The sequence below is a fragment of the Pavona decussata genome, unplaced genomic scaffold (assembly GCF_977016875.1).
Source record: "Pavona decussata unplaced genomic scaffold, jaPavDecu1.1 SCAFFOLD_184, whole genome shotgun sequence".
NCBI classification, from domain to species: Eukaryota; Metazoa; Cnidaria; class Anthozoa; order Scleractinia; family Agariciidae; genus Pavona; species Pavona decussata.
In genome coordinates, this window is record NW_028145593.1 from 2,124,604 (window position 1) to 2,145,857 (window position 21,254).

General features: G+C 40.2%; 3 protein-coding genes across 4 annotated transcripts in view; all 3 read right to left on the reverse strand.

The window, feature by feature from the left end:
* LOC146462906 (pre-mRNA-processing factor 6-like) overlaps window positions 1-6,399 on the reverse strand; it is a 43,780-nt gene extending 37,381 nt beyond the window's left edge. The window contains exon 1 of the mRNA XM_085085002.1: window positions 6,220-6,399. Coding sequence (XP_084941128.1) covers window positions 6,220-6,299 — 80 coding nt within the window. The 5' untranslated portion in view covers window positions 6,300-6,399. The remainder of the gene's footprint in view (window positions 1-6,219) is intronic.
* Window positions 6,400-6,526: 127 nt separating this feature from the next.
* Window positions 6,527-11,735, reverse strand: LOC146462907 (uncharacterized). Of its 2 annotated transcripts, XR_014857026.1 has the most exons (4): window positions 11,524-11,735; window positions 10,567-10,985; window positions 7,682-9,735; window positions 6,527-7,575 (listed from the first exon to the last, which is right to left on the reverse strand). XR_014857026.1 is itself a non-coding variant. In XM_085085031.1 (3 exons), exons 1-3 carry the CDS (start codon window positions 11,607-11,609, stop codon window positions 8,633-8,635), a joined length of 1,608 nt encoding a protein of 535 aa, XP_084941157.1. In that variant the 5' UTR covers window positions 11,610-11,735; the 3' UTR covers window positions 7,611-8,632. The 2 variants fall into 2 exon arrangements, 1 of the variants encoding a protein (XP_084941157.1); XM_085085031.1 differs by lacking the exon at window positions 6,527-7,575 and having other exon boundaries at window positions 7,611-9,735.
* Window positions 11,736-13,436: 1,701 nt separating this feature from the next.
* Window positions 13,437-21,017, reverse strand: LOC146462908 (uncharacterized). Its single transcript, XM_085085057.1, has 5 exons — window positions 20,913-21,017; window positions 18,028-18,258; window positions 15,657-15,825; window positions 14,912-14,944; window positions 13,437-13,980 (listed from the first exon to the last, which is right to left on the reverse strand). The coding sequence occupies exons 2-5, from the start codon at window positions 18,238-18,240 to the stop codon at window positions 13,775-13,777; spliced, it is 621 nt and encodes a 206-aa protein (XP_084941183.1). The 5' UTR covers window positions 18,241-18,258; window positions 20,913-21,017; the 3' UTR covers window positions 13,437-13,774.
* Between the last annotated feature and the right edge of the window lie 237 nt (window positions 21,018-21,254).

Sequence of the window (21,254 nt, forward strand, 5' to 3'; positions counted from 1 at the left end):
ATACATACATGTATAAGGAATGAAGTTACTAAACTGCATGTACACTGTAGCAGATAAATATCAATTATCTTAAGCATCCAATTTTTTAACCGTAATTGGCCTTCTGAGTACACATCTTTTACATGTACGTACACACTAAACATGCAAATATGGCCACACATTTTTAGTTGATGTGTCTTAGGGAAGAGCTCAAAAGTACTATACTCAAGCAGGACCCACCAAACCACAAAGTAGATGGTGGCCTTTGCCTGCATTCCCCTTCCTAAACCTCAAAAGATGGTGCCTTTATTGCAAAAAAATAGCCACCCCTTTATCCAGCAGTAAAAAATGACAATGAGATTCAAACCTCACTTTTCTTGTTTATCTACAGTGTAGCAATACTGACTGTTGCTAGCTGAATATTTGTGTCAATTTGTGTCAAAAATTTAAAGCCAACGATAATTTTGTCGGTAATGTTCATGAGATAGGTGATGCCTTTGATAACCCCTTTATCCCAGACTTGGTGGTCATCCTCTTCAAACAAACTTATTATGGCCAGTTCCCTTATAGTACCGCTTGAAACTATGGGACCATTTGCACGCAGTAAAACCTCGTCTTTGCCGAACGTGATTGCCGCGAATTCACCGCGGTGGAACGAAAACCGCAACCGCGGCAAAGACGAAAGCAACCGAAAGCCGCGGGGAATTAGACGTGGCAATGCCTCGGTAAAAATACAATAATGACTAATTACTATTGTCAGGGTATTGTCAAACATTATCTCACCTTTCATCCTAGAGAAGCCCTCAAACAAAAGAATTTGTAAACACTCACCGAATTGGAAACCGAACGACCGATAACAATTCGTTTGGCAGTCACTGACGAAAGTTTCTTTTTCTGCATTTGGGACATGTTTAGTTTTTGTCACGCTACAGGCAATAATCACAGAGCAAAAGACTTAGTTTCAGTTTAATTCTTGCTGTTTACGCCACACGATCAAGAATGATAGTCTATTCATTTGATAAACCTCCTGATAACCCTTCCTACTGATGTAAAGTGCGCAACAAAGTTCAATCGAAAAAGCGACGCTGAATTCAAAATATGCAATCGGATATCAGTACGGATGCGGAGAAAAACAAAGTGAAAATCCCTCCAAATGTATTGCCAATGTAATCCGGATTCGAAAAACTAAAACTTCGTAATAGATTTGATTCGGTATCGAGTGTGAGCAATAAGATCGATTCATGTGGAGCAAACACAAACGCGGAAAATTACCGCAACGCTTGACGTATTTCTATTAATATTTACTTTGGATAAAATGAAAACAGCAACTTTAGCAAATGTGAAAAGCTCTTTCCGATGTTTTAAAACGTTGAGAGAAGCCGTCGTTTGGACGTAGAAAGGACCGTGCCATGATGAAAACACCGGGAAGATTTCAGTCACGTGCTAGGCAACCAAATTCCTTCACGTGTATCAAGTTTCATTCCGCAACAACACAACGTGGAAAAAAATTACAGTAAGTTAAGTTACGGCAATTCTTGGTAGGAAACCTGGACGCTTTGCAGTTTGTTATTCAGCCACAACGGGAGTAGTAGTGCCTTTTCACTTATGCCCAACTAGTTCCATTGTAATTCCTTCAAAAAGACCTGGAAGCGCTCTCTTCTTTCGTCGACTAGCATTCGAGCTTTCACTGACCTTTGCGTTGCTTCGCGTATCGAAAGGAATTGTGCGAGTGAAGTTTAATGGATTGTTTTGCACGTTAAGCAAATAATTTTTGGCATAATGCAATCCGAAATATTATTACAGTTACCAGTTCAATTCACGAGTTCGCTCACAGAGCGCTTTGATTATTTCCCTTGAGAGCAAATGCGCTTCCGTGAAATTTATCACATCTAAAACCCGACAGTTCGCTTATTGTCCTCAAAGAACATGAAAACAAAGCGAACAATTGCCTATTCAAACCCAACCGCGTCCTGCCTTTCACCGCGGCTTAAGTCAACCGAAAAAAACCTAGGTGAAACCGAGGTTTTTATTGCAGTTAGACAAGGTTTTGCCTAGGTGAAACCGCAGATCAAAACCGCGAATCGACTGAGGCAAATTCGCGGCAAATGGTTCCATAGTTTCGAGCGGTACTGTCAAGCATGTCCAATACACCCAATCTGAGTCGAATCGTCAGTAAGCGAAGACGATTCGACTCACCGGAAGTCATGTTGTAAATACATGCTTCGCAAGGCCGCTATCGATCGATTCGTTTGCCCTTGCAGTCGATCCGTCTTACCGGAAGTCGATTCGCTTGCGGGCTATGAGAGAGGGCAGAAAATGTTGACGATTCGACTCGAATCGCTCGATTCGTTTGCCGTTGCAGTCGATCCGTCTTACCGGAAGTCGATTCGCTTGCGGGCTATGAGAGAGGGCAGAAAATGTTGACGATTCGACTCGAATCGATCGATTCGTTTGCCCTTGCAGTCGATCCGTCTTACCGGAAGTCGATTCACTTGCGGGCTATGAGAGAGGGCAGAAAATGTTGACGATTCGACTCGAATCGACCGATTCGTTTGCCCTTGCAGTCGACCCGTCTTACCGGAAGTTGATTCGCTTGCAGGCTATGAGAGAGGGCAGAAAATGTTGACGATTCGACTCGATTCGACTCGAATCGATCGATTCGTTTGCCCTTGCAGTCGACCCGTCTTATCGGAAGTCGATTCGCTTGCGGGCTCAAGAAAGGAATTATACATCAACCTTGCTCGTTCTTAAAGCATTTGCGCGAGAAAGAGCGTGTACACGAGAAAGGAAATATACATCAACCTTGCTCGTTCTTAAAGCGTTTGCGCGAGAAAGAGCGTGGACACGAGAAAGAAAATATACATCAACCTTGCTCGTTCTTAAAGCGTTTGCGCGAGAAAGAGCGTGTACACGAGAAAGGAAATATACATCAACCTTGCTCGTTCTTAAAGCGTTTGCGCGAGAAAGAGCGTGTACACGAGAAAGAAAATATACATCAACCTTCCTCGTTCTTGAAGCGTTTGCGCGAGAAAGAGCGTGGTCACGAGAAAGGAAATATACATCAAAGCACTTTAGCCGTCTTTTAACTAAGTGTCTAGCGAATCGACTTCCGGTAAGACGGGTCGACTGTAGGGCAAACGAATCGATCGATTCGAGTCGAATCGAGTCGAATCGACGACATTTTCTACCCTCCCTTGAGGCCGGCTTACCGTGTTTTAATTAAGTGTCTAGCAAATCGACTTCCGCTAAGACGGGTCGACTGCAGGGCAAACGAATCGATCGATTCGAGTCTATACGAGTCGAATCGTCGACATTTTCTGCCCTCCCTCATAGCACTTTAGCCGTCTTTTAACTAAGTGTCTAGCGAATCGACTTTCGGTAAGACGGGTCGACTGTAGGGCAAACGAATCGATCGATTCGAGTCGAATCGAGTCGAATCGCCCACATTTTCTGCCCTCCCTCTGATAGCACTTTAGCCGTCTTTTAACTAAGTGTCTTGCGAATCAACCTCCGGTAAGACGGGTCGACTGTAGGGCAAACGAATCGATCGATTCGAGTCGAATCGAGTCGAATCGCCCACATTTTCTGCCCTCCCTCTGATAGCACTTTAGCCGTCTTTTAACTAAGTGTCTTGCGAATCAACTTCCGGTAAGACGGGTCGACTGTAGGGCAAACGAATCGATCGATTCGAGTCGATTCGAGTCGAATCGTCCACAATTTCTGCCCTCCCTCATAGCACTTTAGCCGTATTTTAACTAAGTGTCTAGCGAATCGACTTTCGGTAAGACGGGTCGACTGTAGGGCAAACGAATCGATCGATTCGAGTCGAATCGAGTCGAATCGACGACATTTTCTACCCTCCCTTAAGGCCGGCTTACCGTGTTTAAATTAATTGTCTAGCAAATCGACTTCCGGTAAGACGGGTCGACTGTAGGGCAAACGAATCGATCGATTCGAGTCGAATCGAGTCGAATCGACGACATTTTCTACCCTCCCTTAAGGCCGGCTTACCGTGTTTTAATTAAGTGTCTAGCAAATCGACTTCCGGTAAGACGGGTCGACTGTAGGGCAAACGAATCGATCGATTTGAGTCTATTCGAGTTGAATCGCCGACATTTTCTGCCCTCCCTCATAGCACTTTAGCCGTCTTTTAACTAAGTGTCTAGCGAATCGACTTCCGGTAAGACGGGTCGACTGTAGGGCAAACGAATCGATCGATTCGAGTCAAATCGAGTCGAATCGCCCACATTTTCTGCCCTCCCTCTGATAGCACTTTAGCCGTCTTTTAACTAAGTGTCTTGCGAATCAACTTCCGGTAAGACGGGTCGACTGTAGGGCAAACGAATCGATCGATTCGAGTCAAATCGAGTCGAGTCGCCCACATTTTCTGCCCTCCCTCTGATAGCACTTTAGCCGTCTTTTAACTAAGTGTCTTGCGAATCAACTTCCGGTAAGACGGGTCGACTGTAGGGCAAACGAATCGATCGATTCGAGTCGATTCGAGTCGAATCGCCCACATTTTCTGCCCTCCCTCTGATAGCACTTTAGCCGTCTTTTAACTAAGTGTCTAGCGAACTGACTTCTGGTAAGACGGGTCGAAAGTAGGGCAAACGAAACGATCGATTCGAGTCGAATCGCCCACATTTTCTGCCCTCCCTCTGATAGCACTTTCGCCGTCTTTTAACTAAGTGTCTAGCGAATCGACTTCCGGTAAGACGGGTCGACTGTAGGGCAAACGAATCGATCGATTCGAGTCGATTCGAGTCGAATCGTCCACAATTTCTGCCCTCCCTCATAGCACTTTAGCCGTCTTTTAACTAAGTGTCTAGCGAATCGACTTCCGGTAAGACGGGTCGAAAATAAGGCAAACGAATCGATCGATTCGAGTCGAATCGTCGACATTTTCTACCCTCCCTCAAGGCCGGCTTACCGTGTTTTAACTAAGTGTCTAGCCAATCGACTTCCGGTTAGACGGCTCGACTGTAGGGCAAACGAATCGATCGATTCGAGTTGAATCGCCACAATCCTAGACGAATCGAGTCAGATTGGGTGTATTGGACAACCCTCGGTACTGTACATGCAGACTGACATTATTTTGGGATTCTATTTCCTGATGTTAATGTCACTGGTGGTCTTGACAGTTTCCTGCCCTAGCTAAACAGATGCTGTCACATTCTTGGTATACATGTGAGGCATTTTGCAGAGTTCATGACTATTCGGGAAAAGAAGATCTCAGCAAGGGCTAGAGAAATCCAGAACAAAAATTGGAGGTACAGTAAACACTAAATTTTTAGCAACAACTGTAATTCTAAAAAGCTTTTTAAAGCACATAGCAATTAATGCATGGCATTCCCCCCCCCCCCTCTCCCCCAGAGTTTTCTTTCTGGATTTCATTAGCCCTTGCTACCAGATTCTGTAAGATCTTCTTTCCCTGCATAGTAATAAACTGTGCAAAAATACCTTTGAATTAGTATGCACTGTCCTTACGAAATCAGAGTTCTCAGACTATCATGAGATGCACAGAACGTATGTACAGTAGCAAAAGTAGGTACCATCACTAATGGTTTTGCACCAACCTAGCTATAAGATGATATTTAGTCCTACATGTACATGTGTTGTAGGTTAAAATGAATCCAGGTTAAAATGATTTCAACCTAGGTTGATTTGTATTTTCCTTTGTTAAGGTTGGGTAATTTACATCTGAAACAAAGGAAAATACAACTCAACCTAGGCTGAAATCATTTTAACCTACAACACACGTGTACATCCAGCACAACATTTTTTTTAATTTTTTTTTTTTGATCCAGCACAACATTGCTACCTAACAAAATTGTTGGACAAGAGTATCTGTACGTACAGGGTGTTGTAAACATAAGCCCGGAAGCATTACCTCACAAATCTGTTGCAACATGCAACGTCTGACACAGGACCTACAGAAGCTTAAGCTTACTAATAAACCCGGGTGACCAGTCTGCAGACAATGGCAAGTGTATGGGCGAGTTGTCAGAAAATGCCTCTTACGTACTGTATATATATTATTATAATCATTTCTTTCAGAAAATGGCTTTCCATGCGCGATTTCTGCCATGTTCTTCAGACTGGACAGGTATTACAGACAACACTATCATTTCCAGATTATTTGTTAAGTTTGATCGGAGTTGTGGACAGAATCACACAACGTTATTCCCGGCAACCACGAAAGACGTTCAGCTTACGATTCTGGAACACACTACAACTTACCCTCTTCCAAGGCCAGGTACATAACCCAGAGGTGCTGGCACTCCAATAAAAGACTTCTTTTTCTTATTTAAAAGCGCCATTCTCAGCTCATCAGCCGAATTTCCCCGAATGATTTGCCCAAAAAGACCTTTAGCTACTTTAGTCTTATTTTCAATATGGCGGAAAGAGCCTCGTTATCGTGAGAATTCGAATGATAACCACTGACCACAAGGAACGGCCAGGCCGGCACAAAAAATTATTGATAAATGGAGAGTAAATGGATTGGAAAATAATTTTGATTATTTGAGTTTCGACATTTTTGTTTTCATTTTTTCCAACATAAATCTGAGTTTAGGGAGAGAGAATAAAAATGCCGGAAAAAGGCCTGTTACATGCACTGGATGATAACTTGCTATTTGGGGCAATTTTAGCAGGGAGGGGCAGTCTACCTTGCAACCAGGATCCCCCACTCCTCCCCCCTTCCAACCCTGGGACCAAATGGATCATCAGAAATAACCTCACAAAAAATGTTTGATTGGCAGAAATTGAGATTTGAAAACAAGTCACATCCTGAGACAGAAAGGGTCGACAAATGAAGCGATGCGTGGAATAAGGCCCTAAGTGACTTTTGATGTAAGGTCAAATTCTCCTTTTGTTTCACAGGCGAATACAATGAAATTTGGAAGGAGAATCTAACTATTTATCAGAAGTCACCTAGGGCTTTTTCCCTTCAAATTTTGACTTTGACTACGAGTAGTCAAGTGAGCAAAACAGGTGAATACACTAAAAAAAAAAACATTTTTTCAACTTTGTTCCCAGGGTCCTCTCTCTTCTTCCATTCTCAAGGGAGGAAAAGAGAGGACCCTGGAAACAAGGTTGAAAAAATGCTTCCTGCCAGGAGATGTCACATGCATCATGTCTCCTCATAGAAAGCAATTTTCGCATTCTTGTTCTTGCGTGTTTCCTCCACTTTGCTTTTACAAAGTTAAACAAGGGACTACTCTATTTTAATTATAGTGTGTACGTTGATTGATCACCTTGCAAGAGAATCTTACTCTAATTTTAATTTATTCAATCAACATTTACCTCAACAGTGCTTTGAATTTGTTTGGGATATGATTTTTGTTCTCTTTCCCTCTATAATTTCATAATACATGTATATAACAAAGAGCTATGACAAAGAGAAATAAAAATCAGTCAAGGCCAGCTGAGCCACAAAAACATATAGAAGAAAATGTTGACAATAGTGATTTCAAGGTATGTTGTCACTTATATTACCTACACCTTCTTTTAATGAATTATTTACAATGGAGCACCTGATGAACTAATACATGTGCATGGTATTGTATTTGCTTGGATCCAGTGAAGAAGCCTTACCTAGGCTCGATTTCCGCCGCTCCCTCGGGTCCGGCTTTCCTCCCCGGGGGGGTGAGCGCGGGCTCATTTTCCCCAACAGCGGCTGGTAATCGAGCCTAAGCCTTACCAAGAAGGTAGTTTTTGCTTACACATGGAGCTTATCTTCAGCTGTACATTTCATATGTGATCGTAACCATAATAATTATTGAAAAGCCGAGAGCATAACCATGTTATGTCAAATTTTGGGTTGATTCTTCATTCCACTCAAGTGTCTGAATTTTTGCACGTGGTCTTTAATAGACCCTTCTCCAAAGTGGCAGCAGCAGATTTGAATGAGTTAAAATTGAACTCAATGAAAAGCTGATACCAGCACTGAAAAGGGCACCTTTACTTTAGTAACCTTGCAAAGTTTCAGCATATTAGGTGTTATATCAGCTTAGGGGATGTAAGATAGAATTTGACAAATTTACAGACATTTGTATGACTTGGGGTATACGTCGTACCCCCAGTTATACAAATGTCTGTAAATTTTTCATTTGTCAACTTACATTTTCTCAGCTGATATTACACCTGATATGCTGAAACTCTGCAGGGTTACTAAAGTAAAAGTGCTCTTTCTAGGGCTGGTATACGTTTTTAATTTTAACTTATTTGAATTTTCAGCCACCATTTTGGAGAAGGGTCTATTTAATCAAAGCTCAAGTTTTTGTTTTGCTCCAAAGCATCTGTAATTTTTTTCGACTTGTTTTGTTACTTTAGTCTTTTGCTGACTCAATAGTTTGGTTTGGCCTTGTTTTTCTTGAAAACTACAGAAAGATAAAACAGTTACACAGAGTGATGTTCTCTAACTAACTTGAAAGTCAAATGCAAAACTTCAGATGCTTTTGGGCAAAACAGAAACTAGGCCAACATACATGTAGGACAGTTATGCTCTCAGCATTTCAATATACAGAATCTTCATGAAGGCCAAACTCTTGCTTTCACAACACATATTACTCTTCTCTGAATACAAGACATATATTACCGTAATACTTTCATGTGTTATATTATAACAATAGATTCATCACAAATTTTATATTCAGGATCTTTTAGCACTAACTCTAGAGTTATGCTGTGCAATTAAATCTCTTAATTCTTTATCTGCTTTGTCCGACTGTCCATCGTACTGTAGGGATGCCATGCAAGAACGCCGTTTCTGCTTTGCAGTCTGTTGGTTTGAAGATGAAGATACCTTGCCCTTCTTGTTGACATTTGCACTTGTATTAGATGATATTGAACGTGTATTTGATTTAGTTATTTCACTTTGTACATTGCTAACAGAAGCCACACAAGAGCGGCGCTTTTGCTTTGCAGCTACTATGGGTTTGTCCACTGTTGATGCAGGTCTTTTACAAGCAGCGGACGATGACACTGGTGATGACATTTTTTTGGAAGGCGCAGGGCAAAAGCTGGGCTCTGCAGTTCTGATTTTACGTCCATTTTCATCATACTGGCTACGGGCAGAAACAATCTTCTTATTGTGCATCTTTAGCAAGTCCTCCAAACTCTTGTCATTTTGCAGTCCCCCTGTTTCACATCTTGTAGACCTCTGTTTTTCTTTCTCTGTCGGTGCAAAGGCCTGATTATCCACTCCTTTGCTACTGGAGTTTTCAGGTATCGCATGAAGAGATCTTTGACCAAATGAATTCTTTTCTTCTCTTTCGGCATCACCGCCATGCGGAGGATGAGTCAAAGTTCCTATATTGACACACATATCTGTTGCTCGCAGTGGCTTAACACTATCACCAAACACTGTATCCTTGAAGAATACCTTTTCATTTAACTTAACATTTTGAGACACACTTGTAGCTTTCTTGTTGGCTCCATCTGCTGACTGGTTAGAACACTGCCCAGGAGATGACGAGATTCTAGAAGTTTCAGCTGGTTTATTCTTTACATCAGGTAATGAAGGCAGTAGTCGTCTTTTCCGCATGCCTTGCTGGCATGCCCCACTCACAGCCTTTGATAATAATGACGTCTTGGGAGAAGAAGGCGACATGGACGATGAAGAAGACTTGAGGGTTCGGACTCGGACAGGAGACATTGGCGAGTGATTGACAGGTACATGCCGTGGTGAAATGGCAGCTGCTTCATTCAAACTACTGTTACTTCCTTCCCTGTTCCTTTCTTGTTTTATCTCTCCTGAAATTAAATACAAATGATTCAACTGAAACACTGAGGACATGAACAATGTTCCAGATAAGAGAGGGGTCTCGGGTAAAAAAAACAAAACAAAAAATGACAAAACTGGTTTCTTGACCCTGCAAACTGAATGGTAAACTTAAAAAAAAATTGGAGAGAACCAGAACTATAGATTCCTTAAAATAATTCATTGACCTCCGGACTTTGAAAGTTATCTGGAACTGATCGATCTGCAGAAAGGGAAAATCGTAATGACATGATTTAGCGCACAGAGTAGTGATTTTAATTTTAGACTGCTAAGGATTTACACATTGTGCTCATTAGGGATGGGACAGTTTCAGTCTTACCATGATGTACAAAATATAAGGTTAGCATACCAAAGAATGAGTTTGCAACAAAAGTTAGAGTGTAAATCTAAGAACTAAACTTTGAAAGAGAAAATGGAAGACAATTTGTCATCCAATATAACCACCTTGAAGTTAAGAAAAAACTATTTACAGACTGTACAATGCTAAAAAATTGACACAAAGTTTGAAAAAGAAAAGCCAAATGTTTTGAACCATCTTCATGGTAGCCTCCCTTGCAGATACTCATTTGGATTGTCACACAATCTTTCCTTCTCAGATGGTGTGACAAGCCGAGAGTGTCAGAGAGGGAAGCTATCTTCAGGGTTAAAGAACCTCAAACTTCTGATGACTCAATTAACTCTGAAGACGACTTAAATAAGATGAACCATTTAGTGTTTCATTTTAAAGCTTTAGTGCTCAGTCATTTTTGACAAATAACAATAACTTGCAAAAAGATTTGCCTGTTCCTTCAGGCCTACCATACCTGTTTCACTTAAAGGTGAGTTTGTCCATGTTGGAGTGAGACTGCAATTTTTATTGTGAGTAATCTCATCTGGTGTGCCTCTACCACTTGAATCTTTCTTCCCGTCTTCAAGTGATGTCTGTCTGTTAGTGTTTTGCACATGCTGCTTCCCATTCTTTATCCCTGTTCCACCGCTACATGTAGCTTTGTTTCTTTGATTCTCATGTTGCCCTCGTCTGGTCCGAATTGTCTTTACCCCTAGCGACTTTTTACTGTTGTAGTTTCTCTTGGCAGGTTTCTTAGTTTGAGCTTTCGCAGCTGAGGGTTCAGTTTTGTTGCCTTGGTTACTTGCAACCAATGGTTTAGCAGTAGCGTCATAGAAGGAAGGATCTCTTGGCTCATGTAAGGGGTGCTCTCTCTCAAACCACGAATCATCTAGGCTTTAAAAATCAAAACAATACATTTGAAAAACAACCAAGAAGTATTGCTAGATCTTGTTGATTTCATTTTGCAAGAAAGACAGCAAGACGATTTAATGGCCGCTATTTTGGGGGCATGTTATGTATAACTTAAATGGCTGATATCCCAAATTCTTTAATGATCCGGGTTTTATAATAACCTTTGTCCACAAAAAGCCAGTATAAATATAATTTAAGTCGGGAAATGAATAAAATTAATGTACAAGGCTGTTCGAAAATCTTGCGTAGGCCTTTCAACGGAGTTATGTACAGTTATAAGCTTAATATACCCTCGTGCCCGGAGCTTATATTAAAGATTTGTAAAAGCAGGTAAAAGAAATTGCTTGATTAAAAAAAAAGTGACCGATCGTCTGTTTAAAGTTTTTACTGAAATTGCTCCACTTCCAGACTTTAAATTTATCTCAATTTTGGTTCAATCGTCTTTTAGAAGCTTAAATAATACAAAAGCAACAGAACTTTCGTTCAAAAGAAATAAACTCAGCCCAGAAACCTAGCTCACCTCGCGTCGTTTAGTTCACTGTCGAAATCTCCTGTAAAATCAAACCATTTTGGAGCCTCGTACTCGTAATTTGGATCAGTTTCCATCCACCAACGTTTTTTGAGGACAAAATTCAGCGTTTTACATCGCTTTGCCACAAAACCGCGTAGAAAAAGACCGAAGGCAGTTTGAGATTGTTGTCTTCAAAAATGGCGCCTGAATGTTATCTTGCCCCAGACTCGTCCCCAGTCGTTTTCAATACAGCCCGCGGCAAAGGGAAGCGTGAGGTGACCCAGACTCCCTAGCGGGCTCAGATGACAAATGAACAGACGGTAGGGAGGGGAGGGAGAGAAAAAAAAGGCGCAGTAAGGAGTCACTTGTCGTTTTTTGTAACTAGTAATAGTTTTCGCTAGAGCTGCCCCCGCTTTTAATCTATTACAGTCATACAGTTTTGTTTTGTGAAACAACCCTTGTATTGTATGTATAATTATGTGAACTCGTGGTTTGAAAGGCTGCTGAAGATGCAGAAGATGGTGAAACGTGACTTCGTGGTTGCAAGACCTTGACACTCTACTAGAAGATGGCAAAACGCGAACTCGTGGTTGAAATGCTGCTAAATGATGGCGAAATGCGATCTCGTGGTTGCAAGACCTTGAAACACTGCTAGAAAGAACTCGAAATGCTGCTAGAGGGTACTAGAGGACGACGAAACGCAAACTCTTGCTGGCAAGACCGTCAAACGCTGCTCGAAGACCTCGTGGTTGCAGAAAGACAGCTAACAACAGCACTTGTTGAAATATTACCCGAGAGCACCGTGCGCGCCTAGTTTGATCAAATCGAGACTTTTTTCGCATACTAACAAATTTACTTACAGTACTTACTTTCTTACAATAAAATCTGCAATTCCACAGCGACAAACCAATGAGTGGTGCCGGATCACTTGTAGACCTGGATCAGCAAATTATCTCAAATAGAAAATATTAACGGCAGACTGATCCCAACGGCGGAGGTGACAAGCTTGAGAGAGCAAACAACAAAAGCTAGAATAACTGAAATATATTTGTTTTACTTTCTTACATTTTGAAATTCCTTATATGTATACACGCGGGGGATCCTAGGGTGCCTCCTCGGATTTTGGCCTCTGGGCCAAAACCCTGCAGGGGCAATGACGTACCTATACGACAAAACTTTATTACAACACACTAGATAAATTTCAGAAAGCGTGGTTACAAAGTCAACTTTTCGATCGTTATTCGTAGCATCAATGTTAATTTTAATTGTCTTTAAAAAGACAAGGACATCACATCATACCAATTGTTGTTAATTAAACAAGATTGTGTACTTGTAAATTAAAATATTTGCTTCTTTGACCAGTCAATCTGGATTTTTTTTCTTTTTTTACTTTTCGATAAAAATGGGTCGGTTGGGCGATGGGAAACGAAACATTTTATTGGGATGGTTTTACAAAAAAAAAAAAAATTAACTAAATTACAACCGCTATCTGTAAAAGCAACTGAAGTTAAAGATCAGCTAATATTATGGATTATGGAAGGATATAACTGACAGTGCTCCCGAATTCCGCTCAGTACATTGTGGTATCGCCATAAAGTAAATTTAGACAAATTCTGGAATTCTAAGGGTGATGAGTTCCAGACTAATGGTTCAATCCTCAGGAGTGAATTTTTCTCTTTCTCAAGTTGTCATTAGTAGAGGATCGGTGTCGAAATTAAAGCTGGTAGTGGAACATTTTAGATTTAAAGAAATGACAGTTTGGCCACCATGTTGCACGATGTTGGATGGTGTTGGATGATGTTGAACGATGTTTGATTTCCATCAAACATCGCCTTCAATATCGTCCAACATTTCTTTCCTTTTTTTTTTCTCAGAGAGACGGAAGCGCATGTTAATGAACTTCTGTTTTATTGCATGCTTCACAATATTACATGGGAGTGCAGAAGGTACATTACTGTAATCACGCGAAATATGTACTTAAAAGACATTGTTACTCGAATTGCTACAATAGCATTACATCAACAATATACAGATAAGTATTGTCTAAGCTTTCAGACACAATTGTATCGTTAGTAGTATCGATATTGTATCAAAATCGGGCGAATCAGGATTGTATAAAAATCACACATATCGTCACACATTTCTACACTTCATTTCTACCACGAGCGTTGTGCGTTTTTACATACAATTATCGGTGACTTTTAATGGCTTCCACATGGCCACATTGCCGGACTAAACACATGGAAAAACAACGAGCTCTCTACTCCGCGAACTCTTCGAATTGAACCAACTGCTGCACAAAGTGGCGCATGATATCTGCAGTGCAGGTCTTAGCCTGTTTTTTCATGCATTTTACGTACGCGTAATCCTCCGTCTCAGTATCTTCATGGTGCTCAGACAGGTCAACATCTTCCACCAAGCATTTCTTCAGGGCGTCACCAGCGCACTTTACGTACGGGTCATTCTCTGTCGAGAGATAATTACGTGAATGTCAAAATAGCAAAAGCGATGGCGATCAGACGCAATGTCGGTCATATAGTCCGAAGTGGTCTGGAATCAGCACTGAAAAGTGTTGTTTAAAATCACTACCTTATAAGTGTGCTTGGACGCATATTTGCAAATTGATTTAAAATCTAGCGACATTTTTTTAGCGTCTGCTGTTATCACTTGAAAACTTCAACAAAACTAACTAATTATATTTTTCTGTTCTTTCAAGAATTTATCTGATATCTTTCCTTTGATGTTCGAGAAGCAGCGTTTATATGAACGAGCGAACAAGTCACAGATTAAACACAACTTTGAACAAATAGAAAGTCGTTATGACGACATCTTTCATTAGGGCTTTGTTTGGAGGCAAGCCAAAATACTTTGAAATACCCTCTCGGCCGTATAGGCTCGGTTACAAGCCGTTGTTTTGGAAATGCGCCCGCGCTCATCTCTCGAACTGAGTATCTTCTAGGGGATCTCTCCAGTAGGAAAACCGGACCCGAGAGCGATGGAAATCGAGCCCAGGCCCCTGTCGTTCCAGTGTTCCCCTCCCTCTTTGACCTCTTTATTTATAACACGTGCTCATCACGACACCTAAGCTCATGAGAATCTTCAAGCACTGAAACAATTTTACAGAATAATTTGTTATAGTTTATACTTAGTATAATTAGCATAATTTCGTGGATGTGTGGCAGGTAGTTTTTTCTTTTTTTCACACGGTACAGAGAAAGATCATTCGTTTTTAATGATATGGCATCGTTCTTAAAAAAAAAAGAATGTGACAATAAGAATGATGATGATGATGGTGATGATGACGATGACGATGACGATGACGATGACTATGACGACAACGATGATAATGATGATGATGATGATGATGATGATGATGATGATGATGATGATCACTTACCAATATTGGACAGGCCCTCCTCCTTCATGATTCCTGCGAAACAAAGTAAATGTGAAAATAACCTTGTCGGCAGTCAGAGAAGAAGTGGTTGTGGTTGAATGTTATCCAAAAAAACAATAAGCCTGCACATTAAGCCTTTGTATAATCTTCTGGGACACGATTTCCGACGAAACGCGAACACTTGAAACTTGTGCCCGCCTCAGCGATGAATTTAAATGAAATCTGTCAAGTAGCTCTTTCCGCTGGTTAATACTGATCATTATGCTGTACCAAGTGGTTCTCATTTTGAGTCCGTACATGAAATCCTAAAGTGTGATTATTTAAATGGAAGCAGCTGAGCAATACTTTCTTGTGGTGCTGTTTATTATGCTGTATAAGATGGTTCTAACATTTTTAATCCATGGATGAAATCCTAAAGTGTGGACCATTCAAATAAAAGCTACTAAGCAGTACTTTCTTGTTCTGCTGTTTACTATGCTGTACAAGGTGTTTCTAACTTTCGAGTCTGTAGATGAAATCCTACAGCGTGACCATTAAAATGAAAGGTACTGAGCAGTACTTTCCTGTGGTCCTGTTTTTTATGCTATACAAAGAGGTTCTCACTTTTGAGTCTATGGATAAAATCCTAAAGTGTGACGATTCAAATGAAAGCTATTGATCAGTACTTTCCAGCAGTGCTGTTCGTTGTGACATACTTTTCATATTTTTGCGAATTTTTTCATTGTTAAGCTCCGTACCACCTTACCTGATTTCTCTGTAATCTTTTTCAGCTTTTCAATCGTTTTTTCAGGACATAGATTCGCTCGCTTTAAAAGGACGCTCGTCTGATATCCAAGAGTGGCAAAAATGTACCAAACCCTTGGGACTGGTACTGGTGTTGCCTTAATAATGGCTGCCAGGCACTCATCATACACCTGCAATTAAACGACGGGAATTTTTAAAATTATTTAATTTAATCCAAAGAAAATAAAAATGAACGCTTTCACGGGCATAAGATATTCGCCTTTGGATGCATTTGTCCAAATGGCGATCACACATTCTGAACAACGATATTTTGGCCTCCTCTTTCGCGACCGTTCGTGTTCCGTTGTATAAGCTCACTGGTGTTTTCAATGGAAGAATTCAGGTTTTTGGAAAGCCAATGACCTCAGCTCTTCAGGGCTAGGGAGGGAATCATTAGTCTAAGAAGCGTATGTTCTGTCGCACTTTGTAATACCTGTCGCACTTTGTAATAAAACTGTCACACTTTGTAATACCTGTCGCACTTTGTAATAACACTTGTCACACTTTGTAATAAAATAGCTATCGCACTTTGTAATAACAAGTTGTCGCACTTTGTAATAAATGAAGCTGTCGCACTTTGTAATAACAAGTTGTCGCACTTTGTAATAAGCTTTTAAATTACTTTTGAATACCACGTTCGGTGGAAAATAAGTGAATTAACTAATCACCCAGGGTACAAATACGTTCTTCTTTTATATTTTACTTTACACACTAAACTGAGGGGATGAAAAAGAAACGCGTTGTCCTCCACGCTTCTCGCAATTGTTATTTGTCTTGATGTATCGTGACAGGAACACTTCCTCATCACGAGTAATGACTTTTAAAAATCGGTTTTGTTAAGCCGCTCCATCGACTCGGTACTAGTCTAATTTACCGTGCAAATGACCCTATTGCATGTTTAATTTGTAAATGATAGCTTAATTCAGGTGTTAGAGAGGAAGAAACTGGAAAGTAACCTGTGATGATGCTCAGGACAGAAGGAGAGATTTGGTGTTCTCTTGCAAATCCTGGATCCTCACTGGAGGGTCCATCATTTCTGGATTTTGATCCAGAGGCAGCAGTGAAAAAATGAGTTTCTTCATCAAAAAGGCCACGAGAACCATTCCTCCAATCTTGAGGATATAATGCAGCAGATATTCAGAATATAGATAGAATCTATCCAGTCTTTTATTTCTTGGCCCACACCTCACTGCAACTCCCATCTACGTACTAATACCTCAGCACACCACAAGCGAAGAACAATACAACTATAAATTCGATTATTTACCGTGCAGACCTATCGACCATTTACACTGCGTAGCGTGTATATTTCGAAGAACTGTGGTATTTGTCTTGTAATGGTGTCCAAGCTATCTCGACTTTTAGCCACGATTGTAGCACCTATTTAAAATCTTGTGACTACCCAACCCTCTCGGGCATCTTTTCATTTTTACCTGGAGTTATTTCCCCTCTGTTCAGTTATTACACTCCATCGTTGCTAAACAAGCTATGTGATCTCCAAAATAACAATTGCGAGAAGCGTGGAGTAAAACGCGTTAGTCCCCTCAGTTAAGTATGTAGAGTAAAATATCAAGGAAGAACGTATTTGTGCCCTGGCGGATTAGTTAAGTCATATATTTTCTACCAAATATCCTATTCAAAGGAAATTTGAAAGCTTATTACAAAGTGCGACAACTTGTTATTACAAAGTGCGACAGCTTCATTTATTACAAAATGTGACAAGTGTTATTACAAAGTGCGACAGTTTTATTACAAAGTGCGATGATTATTACAAAGTGCGACAGAAAGCGTTATCTGGGAACCTGGGCAATCATTACTGGCTTCTAAAAAAGTAAAAATTCCTGAGTGCTGATTGGCTGTGCGTATTGTCTAAGATGCGGCAGACAATAAAAATGACGTCAGATGTAAAGTGCGCGTTTTCTCGACGGAAACTAGAGCCAATTTCGCTGGTACTTTTTCCATTTATATAGTAAAAACAAATCGACGGCAGTTTTTTGTGGACCAAACTCTTATAGAAAATAAAATGATTCCATAAAATGATGCCAATTAAAACTTGTGGAACGTGAGACGGTTTATATAAGCGCAAGGCTTGAAGGCCTTATTCATCTTCCTTCCCCCCCGCCCACGCTTCTCTTGCCCCTATTTTCCCATCATTACTACCCAGAACAAGTTACGTGAAAACAGGGAGCTGTGTTGTAGTCTTGAGAGCGGCAAATTTTCAGCACCTTTCACAAAGAAACTGTTGATTATTGTTAAGTCATAGGCGATGGTTTTGCTTGCTCATTCCCTGTTATTCTCGGCGGGTTGAATCCCTAACTTGCGGCTGACCTTACCTCAGTAGATAGACAACTCAATTTCATGTCATCGGCATCTGTATCTCGGTGTCCTTCCATCGCCTTCTCGTAAGCCATGGCAGCGCTGTTAGCAGTTTGAGTACACGCCAAGACCGGCTCAAGGACCCTCGTGTTAGCCGGCCTGATCACAGACGCATTCACCACGAAGATGCAACTCACAGCAAAAACAATGGCGACGATTCTTGAGAACATGGCGGACTGGCTCCCTTTCTGAAGAATGAGCACAGCAACCAGTGTTAGAGTTAGGTTTTGAAACACGAGAATTCTAAGACCGCCTTTTTTAATATTCATGACGCTGCGCTGAAACTTTAAGAGTGCTGCCATAAAGCCTCCAGTTTGCTCTATGCGGCAGTTATAATTCTGTCATGAAACTTCGCCTCCTCTTTTTTTCCTTTTTGTTTTGCTCCTCAGTTTAATTTTCCGTAGCTAGTAAAAAACTCACAATAAATAGCGGGTTCTCTACCGATTTCAACGTGTCGCGGTGACATTGTCTGACCGGCAAGCCTTATTTTAAAAAAAAAAAATAAAATTGCACATTAGATTACTTCTTAAACAAGCAGGTTACCATACACAAACGTAGGTTTGATAATAGGTTTAATTAATTCACATAGGTAGGTTGAATTAATTCACATAAAATGCTCTACCATCGATCAAGCCGCGCGTGAAAATACTAAAACTACTGTAATATAATAACAATACAATAATATAATAATACTAATACAATAATATCTTACCGGCCTATAAATTTCGACAATACGTAAAATAGTAAGAAAAATCAACAAGAAAGACCAAAGAACAAGTCTATGCCAGCAATGAAGCTTTCTCGAGTTAGCAGGGTCTTTTTGTTAACTCCCCCCACCCCCTCCTCCCCCCGCTCCCCTTCGAAACTTCAAAAGCAATAGTACGTCCAAAGCTGTTTATTTTGGCCTCTGCAAAAGGGGGCAAAGAGGTCACATGACTTAAAATTTTCGTCAATAATTTTACACAGCCGCTATCTTGGAACAACCTTTTTGGATTTCGCGAATTCTCTAAAACCTCAAAAAAAAAAAAGTCCAAATTGATCCTACAATAATCAAAATCAACAAGGAAATGCTAAAATGATTTAAAAGTGTAAAACTAACGATGATACAATAAAACTTTTTCGCCAAAAGTTAAAAAGTTCCAAATTTCAAAACCAAGATGTCACAACGTTGTTGTAATGAAAACAACATGTTACCTGAACAATGAAATGTCATAACAATTTGTTGCCAGATAAATTTTAGGAAGTGAAAGTCACACAGTTTAGCGGAGTTTCCTTTGAAATTATATGTAAAATGTTATGAATGCTCAAAGTGAGCCCGGGCACTTTGTTCCCCCGTGCTACATCCACCCACCCTTCCCCTCCCCTCCCCTCCCCTCCCCTCCCCTCCCCTCCCTTCCCCATTCCTCCCTCCCTCCCTCCCTCTTCCTTCGCAGGCGAAATAGGGTAAAATGACTTCAAAGTTAACGAATTTTTTGCTTGGAGGAAAGACTGTTACAAAGACTAGCATCTCTCTCAGTGAAAGCTGGCAACTTTTGATAGAATAGATTCTAACTCGTCAGAATTGTTTTCCAGGAAAACGATCTAAGATTAACCAGTCTGTGTATTTTAAGCGTCTTTAGCGAGAAAAACAGTTTTGTTGGCATCTCTAAAGCTCGATCAGTAGAGCGAAACGGCTTGGACGCGCAAAAGGTTTTGCATTGCAATTGTCAAGTGTAGCATAGCACAACAGCCTAAATGATGGCTGAACAAACGGGTTCGTAACTCTGACATAAAATATCGAAATTTCTCAGTATTCAATGCTCTTTAAAAAAACTGACTGGACCACTCCTCAAGAAATTGAAGCCAATTATCAGCAATGGCTTAGAACATGTTAAACATGAGTCCACAGACCATATCAACTGTATATGTTTAGTTGAATGTCAATTCCATTGCTTTCTCTTGGACGCAGTAGGTAAGAAATTGGGTTTAGAGTGAGGCAGAAAATAAACGACTATGATCTACGAACTGGAGTTCGTGCAATTTTAATTCTTTATGTTACTTTTAAGTCGGCTTGAAGCTTATTTTGAAAAGCACTGTTTAAGACTTGAACTCGCTTGATTACGTGTGTGTTTTTCACAAAAAGTTTAAAGAAAAGAAAATGCAAATTTAACTTGATGTTAACTGGAGCAACGCATTTTCAGCTTTTGCGTCAACAAACGTATTAATTCATATCCTGATTTTGTTGTTTGAATAAAGTTGTTGTTGTTGTCAACTCGCTACTGAGAAAGATTTTATCCAACTCCGAATAAAACACAACTCTTAATAATAAATAACTGAATTAAATTTAAAATTTATTGGTCTACTTAACTGCATCAGTCTTCAATTTCTAGAACGTAAGAAATCTGGTGATTATGCATGAGAAAGACGAGAGTATGACTGTGTCAGCGACTGATAAATAGTCTTTCAAAACCAAGACAGTTCACATAGTTACCGTTATATATATATGTATTTGTGAAGTATTGAGCTTAGGACAATTTAACAAAAATAAGTTGCATCGTAGGACAAGGCCTGACAATTTAACAAAAATAAGTTGCATCGTAGGACAAGGCCTGACTGAGAATAAAACCTAAAATGTTTTATGCAAATTGTTGATATAGTTGAAGGTAACTACCCGTAACCAAATAGGGATTTAAGATTAAAACATCAATGAAAAATTATTTACCTGTTTGTTAGTTTATTTATTCATTTTTTTTAAAATCTAAGACAGACATGATTACATTCTCATTAGTGTACACCTCACTACTTCTATGCTAACTCCCTCAAAGGTCAGTTTAATGAACTAAAGGAAAAAATTAAGCCATACCGTTCAGTGTTGAAAAATCTGTGCTACTCCAAAGCGTAATCCGGCCAAACTGAAGTCGGGTGAATAACTAAATCGAAGAAAGTGCTAAAGATTTTTTTATTCAGGGAATTCGGCTTATTTATAGCTATCACGTGTTACCACTGTCGGCCAAACATCGGTATTAAAGCTACAAATTCTCCCTACTGCAGCTTTTATATTCCATGAATTACTGGTTGGGAGAATTAATTAATTGTTATCTGTATTTTAATGCGTTTAATGCATTTTTAACGCCATAAGCGCTTTTTGGCGCCTTTTATTTTTGGCCAGTAGTGCGAAACAGCTTGGACGCGCACTTTGGAAGTT